Raw genomic sequence first — 18,982 nt, 5'->3', positions numbered from 1 at the left:
CTGCTGTATCCTGTGGACATCGTGTTATTAATTAATATGAATTATTATTGCCACTGCCCTGTAATTCACTCGATCCTCTAAAGGGTTAGTTCACCCAAAAATGAAAATAATGTAATTTATTATTCCCCCTCATGCCGTTCCACGCCCGTAAGACCTTCATTCATCTTCAGAACACAAATTAAGATATTTTTGATGAAATCCGATGGCTCAGTGAAGCCTGCATAGCCAGCAATGACATTTCCTCTCTCAAGATCCATTAATGTACTAAAACATATTTAAATCATTTCATGTGAGTACAGTGGTTCAATATTAATATTATAAGATATTTAAAATATTAATATTATACAAGAATATTTTTAGAGCACCAAAAAAAAAAAAAAAACCCCGACTTATTTAGTGATGGCCGATTTCAAAACACTGCTTCAGGAAGATTCGGAGCACAAATGAATCAGTGTATGATTCAGGGTTTGTAATAAATGACATTATTTTGATTTTTGGGTGAGCAAACCCTTTAATCCTGGGGTTTTCAAACTGGGTTCTGTGGAAAAATGTAAAGAAACACATTTCATAAACAAGTCCATTGTTTCGGTTATTGTAGCAATCCTATAAAAACAAAAACATCAGAAACTAATAACTGGTAAAATTTTGTTTTGTTCTTTGGTGAATATCGTTCTAAGACTGTCGTCTCCAGGCCGGCAGGTGGCGCTGGCGTGTGTAGAGCAGCAGCAGCAGCGCATCAGCGTGTGTTCAGTTTCCACATGTCCAGCAGCAGCAGCAGCGCGATGCTAAAGATGGAGCTGTAAACATTATCTTTAGTGTTTCCACTCCTCATTTAAAGTCTACATTAATGTAAATTCGCTTTCTGTCCTGTCTTCATGTGGGATAAGCGATGAAGAACCGCAGCGCTTATAATATAGACCCGAGACTCAAACACAGAGTCCAGCAGGTAAAGTCAAGCTTTATTATTATCATTCAAATACAATATACAGTACAATAACTAATAATAATAGAGTCATCTGAAGAAAGTGAAGACAGTCAGGGTGGAATTAAATCATGCAATAATGTTTCCCAAAGAGTCTAATCATTTTAATGTACTAATGTTACTTTATTAGTTTTAAGTTATTGATACCACAAAATTGGCTTGTCTGTGTTTACGTAGCACTTTCCACACATAGTTGTGTGAATGCAGAAATGCTTAGGCAGCAGTTTCATGCTGTGCTTTTGATAGACATCAACACTGACTTGAGCATCCTGCTTTTCATGTGTGTATTTTTTGATGGATGTTCAGTTGTCATTCCCATATCTGCCTGTTTCAGTACCTGAAAACACACAATGACCCGTATGTGGACATTTCAGCCATGGCCTCTGAGCTCCAGCAGCAGTTCAGGTGAGTTTGATTGAGTGAATCCAGCAGAATCTCCAGCAGAAGAGAGTCTGAGATGTGCTTGTGTTTGAGCAGGATTGAGTACGGCCGGAGGAACAGGACAGCCTTCAGGATTCAAGTGGAAAAAGGTCAGAATTACTTGCCTGAAAACTGCATTAGAGCAGAGATTTTCAATCTGAGAGTGACAGACGCTCTGTGGAAAAGATAAAAAAAATAAAATAAAAAAATTAGTTATTCTGTTAAATCAGCTACGTTTAAAATTATTGAATAAAATTGTGATAAAAATGAGTTATGTATTAATTAATATTAATTAAATCAATTAAATTACATTAAAATAAATGCATAAAAATGTTAGTAAAGTAAAGTTTGATTAAATTGAATAAATTATATTAATATGAATAGAAATGTGACTAAAATTAAGTAAATAAATAATACATTTAACAGTACATTATTATTAGTGAGTAGAAGTAAATAAACAGAGGAGATTAGATGCAATGCATAAAATGTAATTAAAATAAAATATTAGTTGCCTATTAAATCGATTGAAATAAATCATGATTAAAATAAAAAAATATTAAGTATTATTAAACAATATTATTAAAGAATTAAATTTAAAATAAATGAAACCATTAAATTATATAAGTAAATAAAATGTGATCGAAATTATATACAAATACATTCAACAGTACATTACTATAGTAAGTAGAAGGAAATAAATATGAGATTAACACAAATGATTAAAAATGTGAATAAAATAAAAAAGTTATTAATATATAATATTAGTACATTATTTATCTATTAAATCAAATAATTTAGATTAAAATTAAAGAGTAAAATGTGATTAAAATAAAAATATTAGTTATAAATCTATTAAATTGATTAAATTAAAAAAATGTGATTAAAATAAAATTTTATTAATCAATTAAATTAGATTTAAGTATATAAATAAAAAATATTAAAATTAAATAAACAAATAAATAAAATATTATTATAGCTAATAGAAAAATATATATTAATGTAACTTAATAGAAACTATTTTCATGTTTATAATTTTTCTGCATATAAATTGGGTGTTTATAAGGGTGTGTTCACACTTGTAGTTCGGTTCATTTGGTCCGGACCAAAACAGAAAAAAAAACATTTAGTCCTGGTCCGATTAGTGTTCAGATTGGCAATTTTATCACCAAACCAAAAGGCATAGGGATACATTCACAAAGTGATTGGTCGGAGTTTATGATGATTATTGCCTATTTTGAGACAGAACTTGCCAAACCATGCTGTGTGCCGAGGTAAATCAATCATGACACATGTGAACGCACCCTACGAGATAAATGCATTTTAAATTTCCTCACACAAGGGTGATCATATTTGGGGTCTGTGGTGTCTAAAAGATTGAAAACTCCTGCGTTAGAGCAAAATATCAGTGTTTTGATTTGTCTTCAAGCTGCTGATGAAACGTTTTGAGCTGTTCGCTGTAAATCATCTCGAATCGTTGTCTGTGTAGTTCATGCAGCCATATGCAGCGAGTCTGACATCTCTGTCCTGGAAAACAAACATCTGGCCAAAAGAGCGAGACGCAGCCAAGAGGACGGGTATGACGCCACGCTCTCGTCATCCGTCACTGTTATTCCCGTTTGTTTCACCCTCATCCTTATAAACTCTGCTCTCGTGTGATCTGTTTCAGGGGCGACGGTCACGTCACCGAATACAGCACAGACAGCGAGGACGATATTCCTGAACATGAAGTAACTGCAGTTTGACTCCAGAAACCAGAAATATCAGATCTGACTTCAGGCAGAATGTTGTAAACGCTTCAATGTTTCCAACAGCACACCAATCACATGAACAGCTCGCTGACGTCGCTCTACCAGAGAGGAGCGTCTCAGGCGGCCGGCGGCTCGACCCCTCAGAAGAGCGACGGCTGGATCATCGACAAGGCTGGAAACGGAGGACAGGAGAACATCTGCATTGATCTGTGTGAGGAAGAGTCCACCAGCGCTGCGGTAAATATCAGACCTCATCGTGAGCCACACGTCAGAGATCGACGGGGCTGCCGGCTGTAGTTGAGGCCACGTTTACATCACATGGTTCAAGTTAGGGCTGATCAATTATGGCAGAAATCATAATCACGATTACTTTTGGTCAATATTGATATCATGATTAGTTAAAGGGTTAGTTCACCCAAAATTTCTGTCATCAATCACTCCCCCTCACCTGTAAGATCTTTGTTCATCTTCAGAACACATACGAAGATATTTTTGATGAACTCCGAGGGCATCTGATCTACACACATGCACCAAAGTCAAGGTCCAGAAAGGTACTAAAGACATCGTTGAAACAGTCATGTGACAGCAGTGGTTCAACCTTAATGTTATGAAGAGACCAGAATACTTTTTGTGCGCAAAAACAAAACAAAAATAACCACTTTATTCAACAAATTAGTCTCTTCTGTGTCATTCTCATACACAGTTTACGTCCAGCGCTTCCGGGTTCTGCGTCAGAACGCCGACTCATTATTGGCCAAAGCTGATCTCATGATTAGCATGATGCATGTGTGTGATAGTGACACAGGAGTTCTGATGTTGAACCTGGAAGCGCTGGACGTAAACATCCATTCTAATTTAATTGTAATTTAACAATCTTGACGGTTAATGATCGGTTAACGAGCTTGTTGGTTTTTTAATAACAAAACAAAAGGTACTATTTTTGGCAAATGTAAAGAACTTTTCACACTAAAAGTAAAATAATAAATTAATTTAAATAGTTATGGGGGAAAAAAAAAACTCTTTAAAATGATTAACTCTAACTATTATCTCTTTAATACCCATTTGAAACCCATTAAAGGATTAGTCCACTTTTAAATAAAAAATGTCCTGATAATTTACTCTCCTCCATGTCATCCAAGATGTTCATGTCTTTCTTTCTTCAATGGAAAAGAAATGAAGGTTTTTGAGGAAAACATTCCAGGATTTTTCTCCTTAAAAAGCCTCTCGATGCAGAAAGCAGAAGCACGTGCAAGGCGATCATTTGTGTTTATAAAGCATATACAGTTGTTTTTTTTTTTAGAAAATGTCCGACTGTTTCTCTAGATGAGACTCTTATTCCTCGTCTGGGATCATGTAGAGCTCTTTGAAGCTGCACTGAAACTGACATTTGGACCTTCAACCCATTGAACCCCAGTGAAGTCCACTATATGGAGAAAAATCCTGGAATGTTTTCCTCAAAAACCTTCATTTCTTTTCGACTGAAGAAAGAAAGACATGAACATCTTAGATGACATGGAGGAGAGTAAATTATCAGGAACATTTTATTTAAACGTGGACTAATCCTTTAATCTCATGGTGTTAATTAATTGTAATTGCAGTGTAAATTCAATCATGCCTCTTCTGAGCTGCAATAAACACTCTGCGATTATATCTAAATATTAATTCAGATTCGTCTGAACAAACATCATGGCTGCTGAAACCTAAAAGTTTGTGTAATAAACTGTTGAATCAAATAAAATATTTCTTTCTAAAGCTACATTTTGTAATGCCTGTTTTATATTATCACATGGGGGTAATTTCTCAGCCAAATTTGATGTGAGATTAGTGTGTGATTAATTAATTGGCACATTATGTAATTAATTAATTAGATTTAAAAATGTAATCGCTTGACAGCCCTACTAGTTCAATTATGTGTTCAATTATATCACCTTCATTCATTAATACGGTCCATTAATGTTCCAGTGTTGATGCCCACATACAGTACGCTGATAAAGGCCAAAAGGAAGCAAGGGGTGCATTTACTGTCTCTCCTCTGATCTCATCCTCATGTGTTTACAGAAGCAGAGCGAGCCATCGAAGGAAAAGAAGTCAAAGAGCAGGAAGCAGAAGGGAGTGAAGAAGAGCAAGCATGATGAGGACTTAGAGATCAGTGCCGCGATACTGACGAAAAAGAGTCAGTGAAACTGATAAAACACACTTGGGTGAATCTCAGAGAGAGTGTGAGGGTTTATCAAAGTCCAAAAACTGCATGTGTTTTGCATAAAGATCATGAAGAGAGTACCTTATTTTATTTCTGGTAACTCTTCAGTTTAGGGTCCAATTCTCACTATTATCTAGTTGATTATTAGTAGCATATTACTGACTTATAAAGCACATATTAATACCTTATTTTGCATGACCATATTCTACATTCTTAATCCTACCCAATACCGAAACTTAACTAACTTACTATTAATAAGCAGTAATTAAGAGCTTATTGGGTCAAAAGTCACTGTTAACACTTAATACTAGAAAATACTAGACCCCAATCTAAAGTGTAACTCCCTTTACTAAGGTTTCATTTGTTGTTAACATTAGTTTACTACATTAAACATTAGTTAACATGAACTAACAATGAACAATGTTTAGATAAACATAAATAATTTATGTTAGTTTTAACATTTAATAAATCATTTTTAAGTTGTATCTGTTAACATTAGTTAATGCACTGTGAACTAACATGAACAGGAATATTTATGTTAACAAAGGTTATTAAATGCTGTATATTGTTCATGTTAGTTAATGCATTAAGTAATGTGAACTAATGGGACCTTATTGTAAAGTGTTACTATCTTTATTTATTAACATTAGTTAATAAAAATACTGCTGTTCATTAGTTAATTAACATTAAACAGATACGATTTTTATTTTAGTAATGTATTAGTAAATGTTTTATTTATACATGGTAGTATTTTTAAATGGAATATATGTTTAATTGTCATTCAAATGTGATGCAAAATTAGCTTTATTTTCTTTATGCAAAACATGTTTATGTGTAGTTTATTCGGTGTGATATGACCCAGACATGCTTTTGTGATACTCACCCAAAAGTATATATATTATTTTTTTTAAATTTCAGTCCATCAGTTTTTCCATCAAGTGTTTTCTCGTTGTAACTCAAGGTAAGGTGAAGCTCATTGAGCTTCAGAGCTCCACGGTGAAGTTTGAGGATTTCGGCGGCAGTGAGGAAACTCTGGAGGTGAACGTCTGATCATGTGTTCATCTGTCCGGCTCACACACCGATGTCTAACTCACTCCGGTCGCTTGTCTTATCCAGGAAGTGTGTAAACTGCTGATCCACATGAGACATCCAGAAGTGTACCAGCGGCTGGGAGTCGTTCCTCCGCGCGGATTCCTCCTGCACGGGCCGCCGGGATGTGGGAAGACGCTGCTGGCTCAAGCCGTGGCTGGAGTGAGTGACTGTAACCGTGTGCATATCTGTGTGTGTTTCACTGCTGAGCGAGTGTGTCTGACGTGTGTGTGTGTAGGAGACGGGTTTGCCCCTGCTGAAGGTCTCGGCGCCGGAGCTGGTGTCTGGAGTCTCCGGAGAATCGGAGCAGAAGCTGCGGGAGCTGTTTGAGCAAGCCATAGTAAGAGTCACACTTCTGTTCTATCTTCAGAGAGGTCTGATTGAGCAGATCACATGCAGCATCAACATACACTTCATGCCCTGTTGCCTGAAGCTAGTCGAGTTTCAGAGCTGACAAAACCATACAAACCCCTCAGGTTCAGCCGTCTCGCTATAAACGTCCTCCGTCAACTCTGGGTTTGTGTGTCATGTGCAGCGAACAGCCAATCACAGGGAACATGAGAGCATCAGTTTGATTCACTTCTCTGCTGAAGATCGTTATGAAATAGATCAAGAGTTTAAACACTTTTACAAAGCAAGAGTTTGAGAAGGCAGCTGTTGACTTTATCGACTGAATTTAAATAATACCTTATAAAGGCTCACAAAGAGCTCAGAATAACACATGTAAGCCTAGTCATTTATATATTAAAGTTTGTATTCATATTCAAAGGCTAAGTTTAATATTAACTGTCAATTCATAAAATAATTATATGAATTATACATAATTATAATTCATATAATATAATAAATAATTGTGAACTACTTTAATTTTGGAGCGAGAGATACAGGAGTGGCTTTATTGCATCAGATACATGTCATTTACTCACAGCTGATTGGTCCAGGTTTGGTTTGTGATCTCTAAGCCAGAATAAGCGCAAATCAATTTGATTCAAAAGGCCTTGATTAGATTCTTATATTGTTTATTTTGGATACATGTCAGTTTTAAGGGAAAATGACCACTCTCAACTAAAGCCAGGGTTCCTACGCGGTTTGGAAAAGTATGGAAAAGTATGGAATTTGATTTGAGTAATTTCCAGGTCTGGAAAAGTATGGAAAAAAGAAATCAGAGTATGGAAAAATATTTGTGTTTCCAGACTGTTGTCTCTATTCAGTTTTCTAATTTATTATACCTGCAAACTAGACACTTTACAGCGAAATTAGTTCTTTTGAATCAAAATACATAATTTATGTTAATCGTGTAGATCCGAAGAGGTTTTTTTCAGGGCGAGTGCGTGTCTCAGGATTCTCACAAGAATCGAAAATGGGCTACTTTCCCATAGACTGGAGTGAGTCGTGATCTTTCTTGGTGCTCTGTGGCGTGATAGATCGCTGTAGCGCTCGTTACCCGACCATCTCTTCTGCTTTACTAGTTACAGCACAAAATAAACATGATTGAACATCTGAAGGTATGTTGAAAGATAAAGTCTTTCTACAACTTACTGAATTCTGTATCACATGCAATCGATCAATCATTGTTTCAACTGCAGAAAGGCATCAATAAAACTGTCATCATGTAAAAATATCACATTTAGCCTACCTCAGAAAAGCCGTTTAATGGCCAAAAACTCATTATTCAGCTACAAAAATGAACTTCAAGAGGAGCATTTTGCTAAATATATGCACTATAGGCTATTGCATATTCATTGTATTTGTACTTAACATGTGCTTCGATATTAAATGTATAAATCTGTTTCATGACAGCCACCATTTAAATGTTTAGGCCTAAATAATAAAAAAAAGAGAAAAATAATTGTCATTAAAAATTTATATAAACTTCCTTATGTGTAATTTAGCCTACATGAAAGTAGCTTGCAAATCAGTTTTAACCAATTATTATAATGATGTACCAGCTGTGGTTCCTTGTATAATTTACAGCATTAGTTGAATTTTTTTTTCTTTGAGGAAATTTGCCATGTACTTGACCTGATAGGCTCCAAATGAATCAATATTGAATCGAAGGTAATCAAATCAAAATCAAATTTTCAAAATCAAAATCAAGCTCGCATTCAATTGTGAAATTTGTGTCAATTCTCAGCCATACTGTCAATTTATTATTATTATTTTTTTTTTTTACTTGAAGGAAATGTTAGTTTTCCCATTTATGTTGTTGTCAGAGTGCACCAGAATGCTTCATTTACATGTTAAAATCACCAAAATCTTCTGGGGGAGGATGCCCCCTGACCCCCTACACATCACCTTTTACAACTCTTTTTACTTTGCAGATGTTTATAAACTTGTGAATTTCTAAAATATTTCTAACATTTCTAAAACTGATACTGCGCTTTTGTAGGCTACTCTATAGAAATGTTTTGATTCCAACAAATACTGACAACAGAACAGAATGGATAAATCAGAGAAGAATGTCTATGAAGTAAATGTGTCGAATTATTAGAATGTTAAACAAATTAAATATTTACGCCTATGTAGCGAGTGGTATGGTCAGAAAGGGAAACAAAGTCACTACCCTTTTAAACAGGGAATATATTAGTATTTGTAAATTAATCCAAAACAGAAGTCACACAGCAACGTAGTTTTAAGAAGAGAAGGGCCTAGACGTGAATACTAAAAACTTTATTTCAATAATCAAACACTGATTTAAACATCACTAAAAGACTGTAAGACCCCTACTACAAACATGAAGCAGAGAAAACATAGAAAAGGAGACCGAGGCTTACCAATGGCAGAAAATCGTTTGGATGGAGGTCTGGAAATTTGAGTCTGGAAAAGTATGGAATTTTGAAATGGAAAATGTGTAGGAACCCTGTAAAGCTGCCACATTACTATATTATTAAAGTTTGAAATCAACAATAGGTTCCAATCTATTACTATTAATTTTTGGATATATAATCAACAAGCTAAAACAGTGTTTTATACAAACATTTCATTTGTTCATATTTTTATATTTAATGGTATACTTGTTTCTACTTTGTTGAAAAAATAAACATTTAAATGGTGGTTGTCAAAAAAAAACTTGTTTTCATGACAGATTTTAATCAAGCATCAATAAAATATCGAAGAACAGGTTAAGTAAAAATACTATGAATATGTAATATAGTGCATATATTATCAAAATGCTCCTCTAGAGTTATTTTTCTAGCTAACCATCGAGTTTATGGTCATTTAATGTCACACATTGAAACACTGATGGATTACATGAGACATGATTCATTTCAGTAAGTCGATCTTTTGATGTTCATTCATGTTTATTTGCTGCTGTAACTAGTAGTAAAGAGGAAGAGATGATCGGTTGAACTACAGCGATCTGTCAGCACACATTAAAGACACAAAAACACATTTATTGACTGAATTTAGTGATGAAACTGACATAATTTGAAAGCTGAGACTTTGTTTCATATCAAAAGTGTCAAAGAACGATACTTCTGGATCGCAGGAGCTACAGATACAGTTTAGTGAAGTTTTGTTCACACATCAACTGAAAACAGCACAGACTGAACGATCGATTCTTGGGATTTAAGCATCACGTAAACGGAGATTACGATCTATTTGCAGCTTAATGACTTTATTCACAACGAAAATGAAGAAGGTAATCCAACAACGGAGCGAAGTTCAGACCAAGAACACAAGAAACTGAGGGCGCATTTACACAGGATAGCAAGAACTCAAGACACAGGTGCACAACATAATCCGTAACCATGGTAACAAACTAGTGACTAGAGCATGCTAGTGTCACGATACCTTAAAGTATCGATTTTCGATACCAAAGGGAAAAAATGCTGCATATACTGTCATGTAGATATGTTTTTTGTCCATCTATTGAAAGTCTGGGCAATCAAAAATCTCCTCTGAAGAGATCACTTTATATGATAAACGTTGATCAATTACTTTTACAATTATCTCACTAATATTTGGTAACTTAATGTATTTGTTTTACAAAGGGGTAATTTTGTTGATTGAGCTTGACTTTGATGTGAAACTTGATTTCAAATGGTGAATTGAATTTTAAAAAGACAAGTAAACAATAATAAAATAAGAACAAAAACAAATTACTAACAATAGGACAAATAAATACAATAGAATAAAGATAGAAATTACATAGATTGCTTTATTTTTTCAGGTAGGTCTAACAGTAGTATTCAGGTAAGAAACTGAATAAAGAAACAATTAAAAACTAGGGCTGTCAAACGATTAATTGCGATTAATCGCATACAAAATAAAAGTTTGAGTTTGCCTAATGTATGTGGGTGTACTGTGTGTAATTATTTATATATAAATACAAACACATTTGTGTATATATTTGAGAAATATTTACAATATATGTATTTATTTATATTTTTATATAATTTATATTATATATAAATAAATGTGTACATAAATAACATATTTCTCTTAAATATATACATTAATTTGTGTGTATTTATATATACATGTTATTTGCACACAGTACTCGCACATATATTATGCAAACTCAAACTTTTATTTTGTATGCGATTAATCGCGATTAATTGTTTGACAGCCCAAAAATACCATTAATTAAATACAGATTGATCAATTAAAGTTACACAAGTTAATCAGTCATGAGTAGTAAGTGATTTTCTCTTTTTCTTTTGTTGTTTGATTAATATTAACAACAAAGAGAGCAACGCAAGCACGGATCCAAAACACTTAATGTTACACATTCTTCCTGAACTGTTTACAAATGCGTTTACGTTAATGATCACCAAGATGGGCATTGTGACATTATTGTGACATTAAATCTGCGGGAATGAGTAGAATTATGCACAATCCCGCGACGAAATCCATACCCGGTTTAACCAACACTGAGTGAATGAGAGGAGGCGTGTCAGAGATAAACGCAGCTGGTATTGGTGTATCAATACTGCAGAAAGGAGAATTGGAATCATTTCAGATATTTCAGTGTCGTTACATATTGAAATATCGATATTTTTTAACAGTAGAACACAGGAATTAGGAAGGAAACAAGGAAGTATGCTTCTGAACTGAACTGAAACTAAGGTTAACCATGGACTTCAGTGTATCTAGCCTCCAGTGGTGCTTGTTTAATTGTTTTGGTCTCTGTTGTTCCTGTAGAGCAGCGCTCCCTGTATCATGTTCATCGATGAGATTGATGCCATCACTCCAAAACGAGAGATCGCCTCCAAAGACATGGAGAGAAGGATCGTTGCGCAGTTGCTCACCTGCATGGATGGTGTGTGGTGTCTCTTCTGAAACTGACCTAGTGTCATTTAATTCAAGTTGTTTTTCTAATCTGCTGTTGTCTTTAGACATCAATTCGTTATCAGAGCCAGCTCAGGTCTTGGTTATTGGAGCCACTAACCGCCCGGACTCGTTGGATCCGGCCCTGCGGCGAGCCGGCAGGTTTGACCGAGAGATCTGTCTGGGGATTCCTGATGAGGGCGCGCGACTGAAGTATGTGTCTCTCACTGACTGATGTTTGTGCTAAAATGTCATATTTGGAAATAAAGTTAAAGAGGAACTATCATGCTTTTTTTCCATTGTTCAACTTCCTTTAGTGTTGCTGTCAAAAACTAAATTTATCCAAAAAATTTTCCATCCCAGGATTCTTAGGACACTCTGTCGGAAGATCACGTTGCCGGAGGATTTTGACTACAGACAGTTGGCGCGTCTCACACCGGGTTACGTGGGCGCAGATTTAATGGCGCTGTGCCGTGAGGCGGCCATGACCGCCGTCAACAGAATCCTGCTGAAGTCGAGCAGTGAAGACGCCACTCCACCGGTACGGCAGCGCTGGACCTGGGCTGCGTTTAAGTCGACTTTTTACATGCCCTTCCCTCGCTAACTTCCCTCCATCTCATTCACTTTGATGTACGTCACTGCTTACGTTGCATGAGTGCCCACTACTGGTGAAACCCTTGCAGCGGCTTTAAATGGAAGCCCTCGATCACTGAAAACTGCGGTGCGAGTTGCTGTTGTGACGTCACGATCGTGTTGCATTGTGGTCTGTGGACCTGCCTGAAGTCTACATATTGAGTGGACTCGCTCCCTTTGTCAAAATTTGGGGTCGAGGGTCTGTCAAAATAAACTTCCCTCGTGCACTTGACGAAGTTGAACACACAACAAAATGGCGGAGGGAAAGTGCTCGGGGAAGTGCATGTCTAAAAGTGGAGTTAAATGCAGCCCTGCTGTTCTTTTTTACTTATCTTACTAGTGTATTCACTTTGGATTAAAGCACATAAAATAGTCTGCAAACTATGGGTTTGATCTCACTCTATTTACCAGTGTCATTGACATTTGGTCATTCATCTATTTTTTCACTTTTTTGGCATCTCATTTGGTGTGAAAGGGTCTTTTCAATCACATGCATTCATTATGGGGTCCTGTTAGGCTTATTTACTGGTTCATAATTTTGTTTATGGGGTCTAGAATAATTAGTTGTTCAAAAAACTCATTATTTTTCTTATAATTTACATTGTTGCAGCACCGTAATAGGTCCTCTTTAAATATTTAGCCATTTGAAATGGTAATACACTGCAATAAAACACATCATGTGATGTTCCTGTCAGAAAGGTGAGCTGGAGCAGCTGCTGGCATTGCTAAAGACGAACGAGTCTCTGACCGAGGAGCAGCTGTCTGGACTCTGTGTCGTCATGTCAGACTTCAAGACGTCGTTAGCCAAAGTCCAGCCGTCCGCTAAGCGCGAGGGCTTTGCCACCGTGCCGGACGTGACCTGGGAAGACGTGGGCGCCCTGCAGGATATCCGCGAGGAGCTCAACATGGCCATCATGGTACTGCAGTTTATTACTGCGTTGCTCGTCTTCTAGAATATCAATAATACAGAGTTAATGTGTATTTTGTCTTGTTCAACAAACTCATTGGATTCTCCTGACTCTGCTACTAAAGAAAGGTGAAGATGATGAGGAAGGGCAGATCTGACGGTTGTGTTTGTGTGTTCCCAGGCTCCCATCCGTAACCCGGAGCATTTCAAAGCTCTGGGTCTCAACGCCCCGGCTGGAGTGCTGCTCGCCGGACCGCCCGGGTGTGGAAAGACCCTCTTAGCCAAAGTGTGTGAACTTTTATTTCAATCTGCGTTACCTCAGTTTGACCTCATTTCTTTACAGCAAGATAACCCAGGATTCCTTTTATCCGGGATTAAGGATGACCCAGGGTTAACTAGTGAGTGACGCTACGTTTTTAGGTTATGTCTGTAAATCCCACTCTCACAGATATTATTGGGCTGAACTGCGGCTCGGCATCGATCATGAATGAGCAGAGGTCCATTGTTGAAGTTCAGAATCGAATATTATGTGACAAACCCTTTGAGTTTTCTGTCCCAGTCCCACTCATTTTCCCCGATTTACCTGGATTCTTGACGACGGCACTCTTGTCATTTGCTCTGTTTTGTGATTTATTTTGTGTGTTCAGTGTGGACAGACAGATCGCTTGTCACTGGAATCTTCATGGTGTTATAATGCGCCGTGGGTTAGTTTTGCTGATCTAGTTCATCGTAGACTTTGCTTCCATCATTCTTCATCAGTCTCTCTGTCTCGTTACAGGCTGTCGCTAACGAGTCCGGCTTGAACTTCATCTCTGTCAAGGGTCCAGAGCTGCTGAATATGGTGAGATTCTCAACCGCCATCATGGAAAATGTGACATTTCTTCTCTCATGTCATTATACCGTTCGTCTGTGTGTACTATTCAAGATGAGAACGTGTCCAGATCACATTTCAACCCAAAATAAATTATATTTTGCATAAAACCCAAGTAAATTTTAATTCAAAACTAAATAGGTACAACAAATACTACCATGGTATATAAATACTTGAAGTTAAAATTAAAATAAAAAGCCTCTTTAATATCATGCGAATGAGACATTTTGCATCATACAGTGTTTGTGTCATGAAAAGAATGTCACAATGCAAAAAATCGTAATGTTTCTATTAATATAATTTCTATATATTTGATTATAACACAGACATGTTCAGCCATCAGGTTTGTTGTGTGATGTGTGTTTGCAGTATGTGGGCGAGAGCGAGCGAGCCGTCCGGCAGGTCTTCCAGAGAGGCCGTAACTCAGCGCCGTGTGTCATCTTTTTTGATGAGATTGATGCACTTTGTCCTCGTCGCTCAGAGCATGAGGTGAGAGCACTACCACACCAGATACAGACAGAGTTTGATGCACTGAAACTTCAGCTATGACCGAAATGGTGACGTTTAAATAGCACTTTTCTGACTCTGTCAGTAGCTGTTTCCTGCCATTGCATTTTGATGAACAGAGATCTTTCAGTCTGTTGTTTTTTGGTGATGCATGAACAAAACTGCACTAAACATTATTTCTAGGACCTCCCATCCACAATAATCACAATAAGCTTTGTGCTTTATTTGATACTATTTTTTCATCTTCCAAATCCTGTCAGTTTCATCATTGTTCAGTCAATAAATGTGTTTAATGAGTGACAGATCACTGTAGAACCGATCATCTGTTCCTCTTTACTGCTAGTTATGGCAGCAAATAAACACAGTTAGATGTGCTGATGAGTGATGAAGTTGATGATCAGTGATGTGTGTGTGCTGTCAGTCAGGAGCCAGCGTTCGTGTGGTAAACCAGCTGCTCACCGAGATGGACGGCATGGAGAATCGCCGGCAGGTTTTCATGATGGCTGCCACCAACAGACCAGGTGATAAAGAGTAATGTTTTTGAAAATATTGAGATGGTTTTTTTTTTTCTTTCTATAATGCATATATGACTTCATGACTGTTTGTAGATATTATTGATCCGGCTGTGCTCAGGCCGGGACGACTGGACAAAACTCTGTATGTGGGTTTGCCGCCCGCCGCAGACAGACACGCCATATTAGTCACCATTACTAAGGTAAACATTGTTTAAGCAAACATAATATGAACGCATGAACCACTGTAATGATGTGATGTGGGTAATCTTTGGATTTATTAACTCTTTTGTTTTAGGGTGGCACCAAACCACGTCTAGACTCTGATGTCAGTCTTGAGGAAATTGCCCATGATGCACGTTGTGAAAGTTTTACGTAAGTTTGTAAATTGTTGTTAATGATCTGAGAGATCGAAATGCTTTCCCACACTCTTCCTCATGAGTTTGCAAATTGTGATGCGTTGATTTATTGTGAGGTTGCTGCCGATACTCTGCTCTAGTTTGTTTTATAGACAAAATTGTTATGCATTGTCTATTGTAACAAACTCCAGATCATGTTTTTGTTTAGTAGATTTGACTCTTTTCATTAGGGATGCTCCAATATGGAATATCGATAATTCTTTATATTTGGAAGCCGATAACCGATATATTGGCTGATTAATCTAAATCTTGAAATATTTTTTTCTGAGCCCGATTACCAAAAAAAAGGCAAACTAAAACGGAGGACAACTGCTTTTTCTTTAAAACGAGGAAACCTCTAGATCTTTCTTGTCCCAAAGTCATGTCCCAAAATGTAGCCTACTTTGAGCCAGTTAGTTAAAACATTTAAAATTAATTTAACATTTCCAAGGCAAATTGCAATTCTGATTTCCAATTATTTTCATGGTGAAAAACTCCATTAAAAATTGTAATTAGTCCATAATTTATCAATAATAATAATAATAATAATAAAATTATTAAAACTTTAAGGAATAAGCACACAATTTTTTTCCCGTTTTACTTTTAATAGTAAACCTTTACATTTTGTTTGCCAACTAAATAAAAGGTATTGTTTAACTATCATTTGATTACATTTTAAAAGATTAAATAAATTGTTCATGTTTTATGCCTTCATTTGATTACCACTGTTTTTGATATTTAAAGAAAATAAAGAAAACATTTCAAAAATAAGATGTTAAAGTTTTATGAATTTATCTGCTTAGACTTGCTATTTGATCATTACATTTTAATTAAACCATTTAAATGGAATACAAAAAATGTCAGTGGAAAATTTGGGGGAAAAAAACAATTTAGGAAAATATAAAACGCATTTCATAGGGCCCTAATTTCCGGGAAAATTATAAATTTTCCATTATTGTACAGATAACATTAATGAATAATTATCGGCTGATAACGATACATCGTACAGTCAAACCAAAAATTATTCAGACACTAGATATAATTTTTGATATATATTTACTAGTGTGTGCAGCACTATAGTTCATTTATGTAAGTGAGGATAGCAAAATAAAGTAAACTGTGACATATTATACCCAAAAAGTCTTCATTCAGTGGACTAGCAGTAAAACTGATAAACATTTGGAACCAAAAATTATTCAGACACTTTGACCTGACCATGTTTTGCTGAAGTATTATTTGACATAATTAAGATTAATGTTTTCAGACACAGTTTAACTCTGAGATCTTATCATATTTTATTATAGAAACTATAGTGAATAAACTGAATTAATGAATGAAAAAAATAAATTTTGGTTTGACTGTGCATCACTACTTTCCAAAGTTTGAAGTTTGTTGTTGGATTGTGTTCTAGAGGTGCAGATCTGTCGGCGCTGGTGCGAGAGGCGAGTGTTAACGCTCTGAGAGTTCATCTGAATGCAGGACCAGCGCAAACACACACAGGTAACACACACACAAACACACACATCTGTTATCTGAAGCTCCTGCACGCCACCCCCTGGTCAGAAACGCTGCAGTAGATCATGACATGACAGAAAAGCATGTGTTTTCTGTTACAGAGCCAGTGAAGGACATCAGTGTGAGCCGGGTTCACTTCGAGGAGGCCTTCAAGAAGGTGCGACCGTCTGTGTCCAAGAAGGTGAGTGACGAGATGAATGTTTAAATGAACAGACACTCTACAAACATCTTTACATTTAGTCACAGTGATGAGTGAAATCAGCTCAGACTGTGATTGGCTGGACTGTGCTTTGATTCAATGGAGTAAAAATTGCATTAGCAACAAAATGTGGGTGTAGTTACTGTGTGTTGCCTTAGGGCATCACTAGCTGTTTCCATCCAAATTTTCAAATTTAACTTATGCACAAAAATTGCAATATTGCATAAAACATTTGTGAATGAAGCACCTTTTCCATCGCCACTTCCTGGGAAATTGGCACAAAATATCTGCAATCGGGCTCTTTTATTATAAATGAGTTTCATCTCAGAGCGTCAGACGAAACACAATAAACGCTGTCATGTTCTCTTGCGTTCGGATGCTGGTGTTTGGGAATACAATCATGTGAGATGCTTCTGGAGGGAATTAAACCAAATCATTCTGATGACAGGCTTTGACTCAGGGGTCTAGAGGAGTCCATGCCTCGACGGGTCAGGGCTGTTTAGGCAGCAAAAGGGGGACCAACACAATATTCGGAAGGTGCTCATAATGTTATGCCTGATCGGTGTATATCGCTAGTGACTTATATTTCCTTGAATTTCCTTTTATGAACATATTAAGTGACTCCTCATGTTCAGTATGAACAGAATGCATGAAATATCCATGAACGGAGCTCATTGTAGCACAGCAGAACGGCGAGGTTTGCAGCCGTATGGTTTTCATACATCACTCATTCGTCTCTCTTGTGCAAGTTGAAGTTTGTCCATATTGTTGGTTGCTTTAATCTTGGGTTATTATTTCCTTCCTTGCAGGAGCAGTTAATGTATGAAAAACTGAAGGATACCCTCACAAGATGACAAGCGTTGATGAACTGACAGAGCATCTTCTCCTGAACATTGTGCTGCATGTCCTGCATGAGGGACGATTCAGTTCATGGAAGACCAACATTTATACATGATCAAAGATTTAATGAAGTTATATATGCAATAAAGTGTATATAAGAAGGGAAGACTGAGAATTTATGGAAAATTACATGAGAAGATGATTTCTGGTTTAATACCATTACAGAAATTCTTGAGCCTGACAGCTTGTATAAATTCCTTTTATTTTTTTTTATTTTTTTGTATAAATGATTAGTTTTTCTAAAATAGAGTTATAGTTTTTCCCTGTTGTCGCTTTTTTACTAGAATCTTGTCAATCACAGACACTCAACAGGAAGCACATTAGATTCTAGTACGGCACACTTTGCTGAAGTGTTTCAGAATGAGATCACATGGTTCAGATTGTTCCTGAACGATCCGTCGTTTACTGAAGAGTTGAGTTTTGAGAAAGATCTTGTGTGTATAAACACGGTCAAAGGTTTGATTCTCAAATAAACTTGTTTTTCTCATCTAAAAAAAAAAAAAAAAAGTGCCTACATGTTTTCTTCTTCCCAAACAAACAGGTTGGAAAAGCAGCTAACTATCCAAACTTTTAACTAGTTTGTATTTATATACACATGGAAATGTTTTTATTTAACTTTTGTTTAGCATTTTATTTAAACAAAACATTTATTAGTTCAAAAGTTTTATTATCAGTTGAGAACATGTCAACAGACACAGTCACATGACCAAATTGAATAGAGGAGGGAAACTTTCTGGGGTGCAGAACAGAAAAAGAAATTTAAAAATAATGCATTAAAATGAAGACAGCAATGACCAAGTAAACAAACTGATATTAAGGGTTAATTC

The 18,982-nt window shown here is 36.3% G+C and overlaps 1 protein-coding gene across 2 annotated transcripts; it reads left to right on the top strand.

Moving 5' to 3' along the window:
* Nucleotides 1–738: 738 nt before the first annotated feature.
* On the top strand, nucleotides 739–18,610 carry nvl (nuclear VCP like). 2 transcript variants are annotated; one of them, XM_067386893.1, is made up of 24 exons: nucleotides 739–946; nucleotides 1,317–1,387; nucleotides 1,460–1,512; nucleotides 2,889–2,976; nucleotides 3,069–3,129; nucleotides 3,214–3,387; nucleotides 3,624–3,701; nucleotides 5,209–5,323; nucleotides 6,312–6,388; nucleotides 6,467–6,601; nucleotides 6,678–6,779; nucleotides 11,588–11,705; nucleotides 11,782–11,926; nucleotides 12,077–12,254; nucleotides 13,042–13,263; nucleotides 13,435–13,539; nucleotides 14,032–14,094; nucleotides 14,494–14,613; nucleotides 15,053–15,152; nucleotides 15,240–15,346; nucleotides 15,442–15,518; nucleotides 16,953–17,041; nucleotides 17,158–17,237; nucleotides 18,065–18,610. In XM_067386893.1, exons 1-24 carry the CDS (start codon nucleotides 890–892, stop codon nucleotides 18,107–18,109), a joined length of 2,460 nt encoding a protein of 819 aa, XP_067242994.1. In that variant the 5' UTR covers nucleotides 739–889; the 3' UTR covers nucleotides 18,110–18,610. The 2 variants fall into 2 exon arrangements, with proteins under 2 accessions (XP_067242994.1, XP_067242995.1); XM_067386894.1 differs by lacking the exon at nucleotides 3,624–3,701 and having other exon boundaries at nucleotides 18,065–18,608.
* The last annotated feature ends 372 nt before the right edge of the window (nucleotides 18,611–18,982 follow it).

Source organism: Chanodichthys erythropterus, chromosome 5 (assembly GCF_024489055.1).
Source record: "Chanodichthys erythropterus isolate Z2021 chromosome 5, ASM2448905v1, whole genome shotgun sequence".
In the NCBI taxonomy this organism is placed as follows: Eukaryota; Metazoa; Chordata; class Actinopteri; order Cypriniformes; family Xenocyprididae; genus Chanodichthys; species Chanodichthys erythropterus.
The sequence above is the reverse complement of the archived record's forward strand: the minus strand, read 5'-3'. Positions and strand labels throughout refer to the sequence as shown.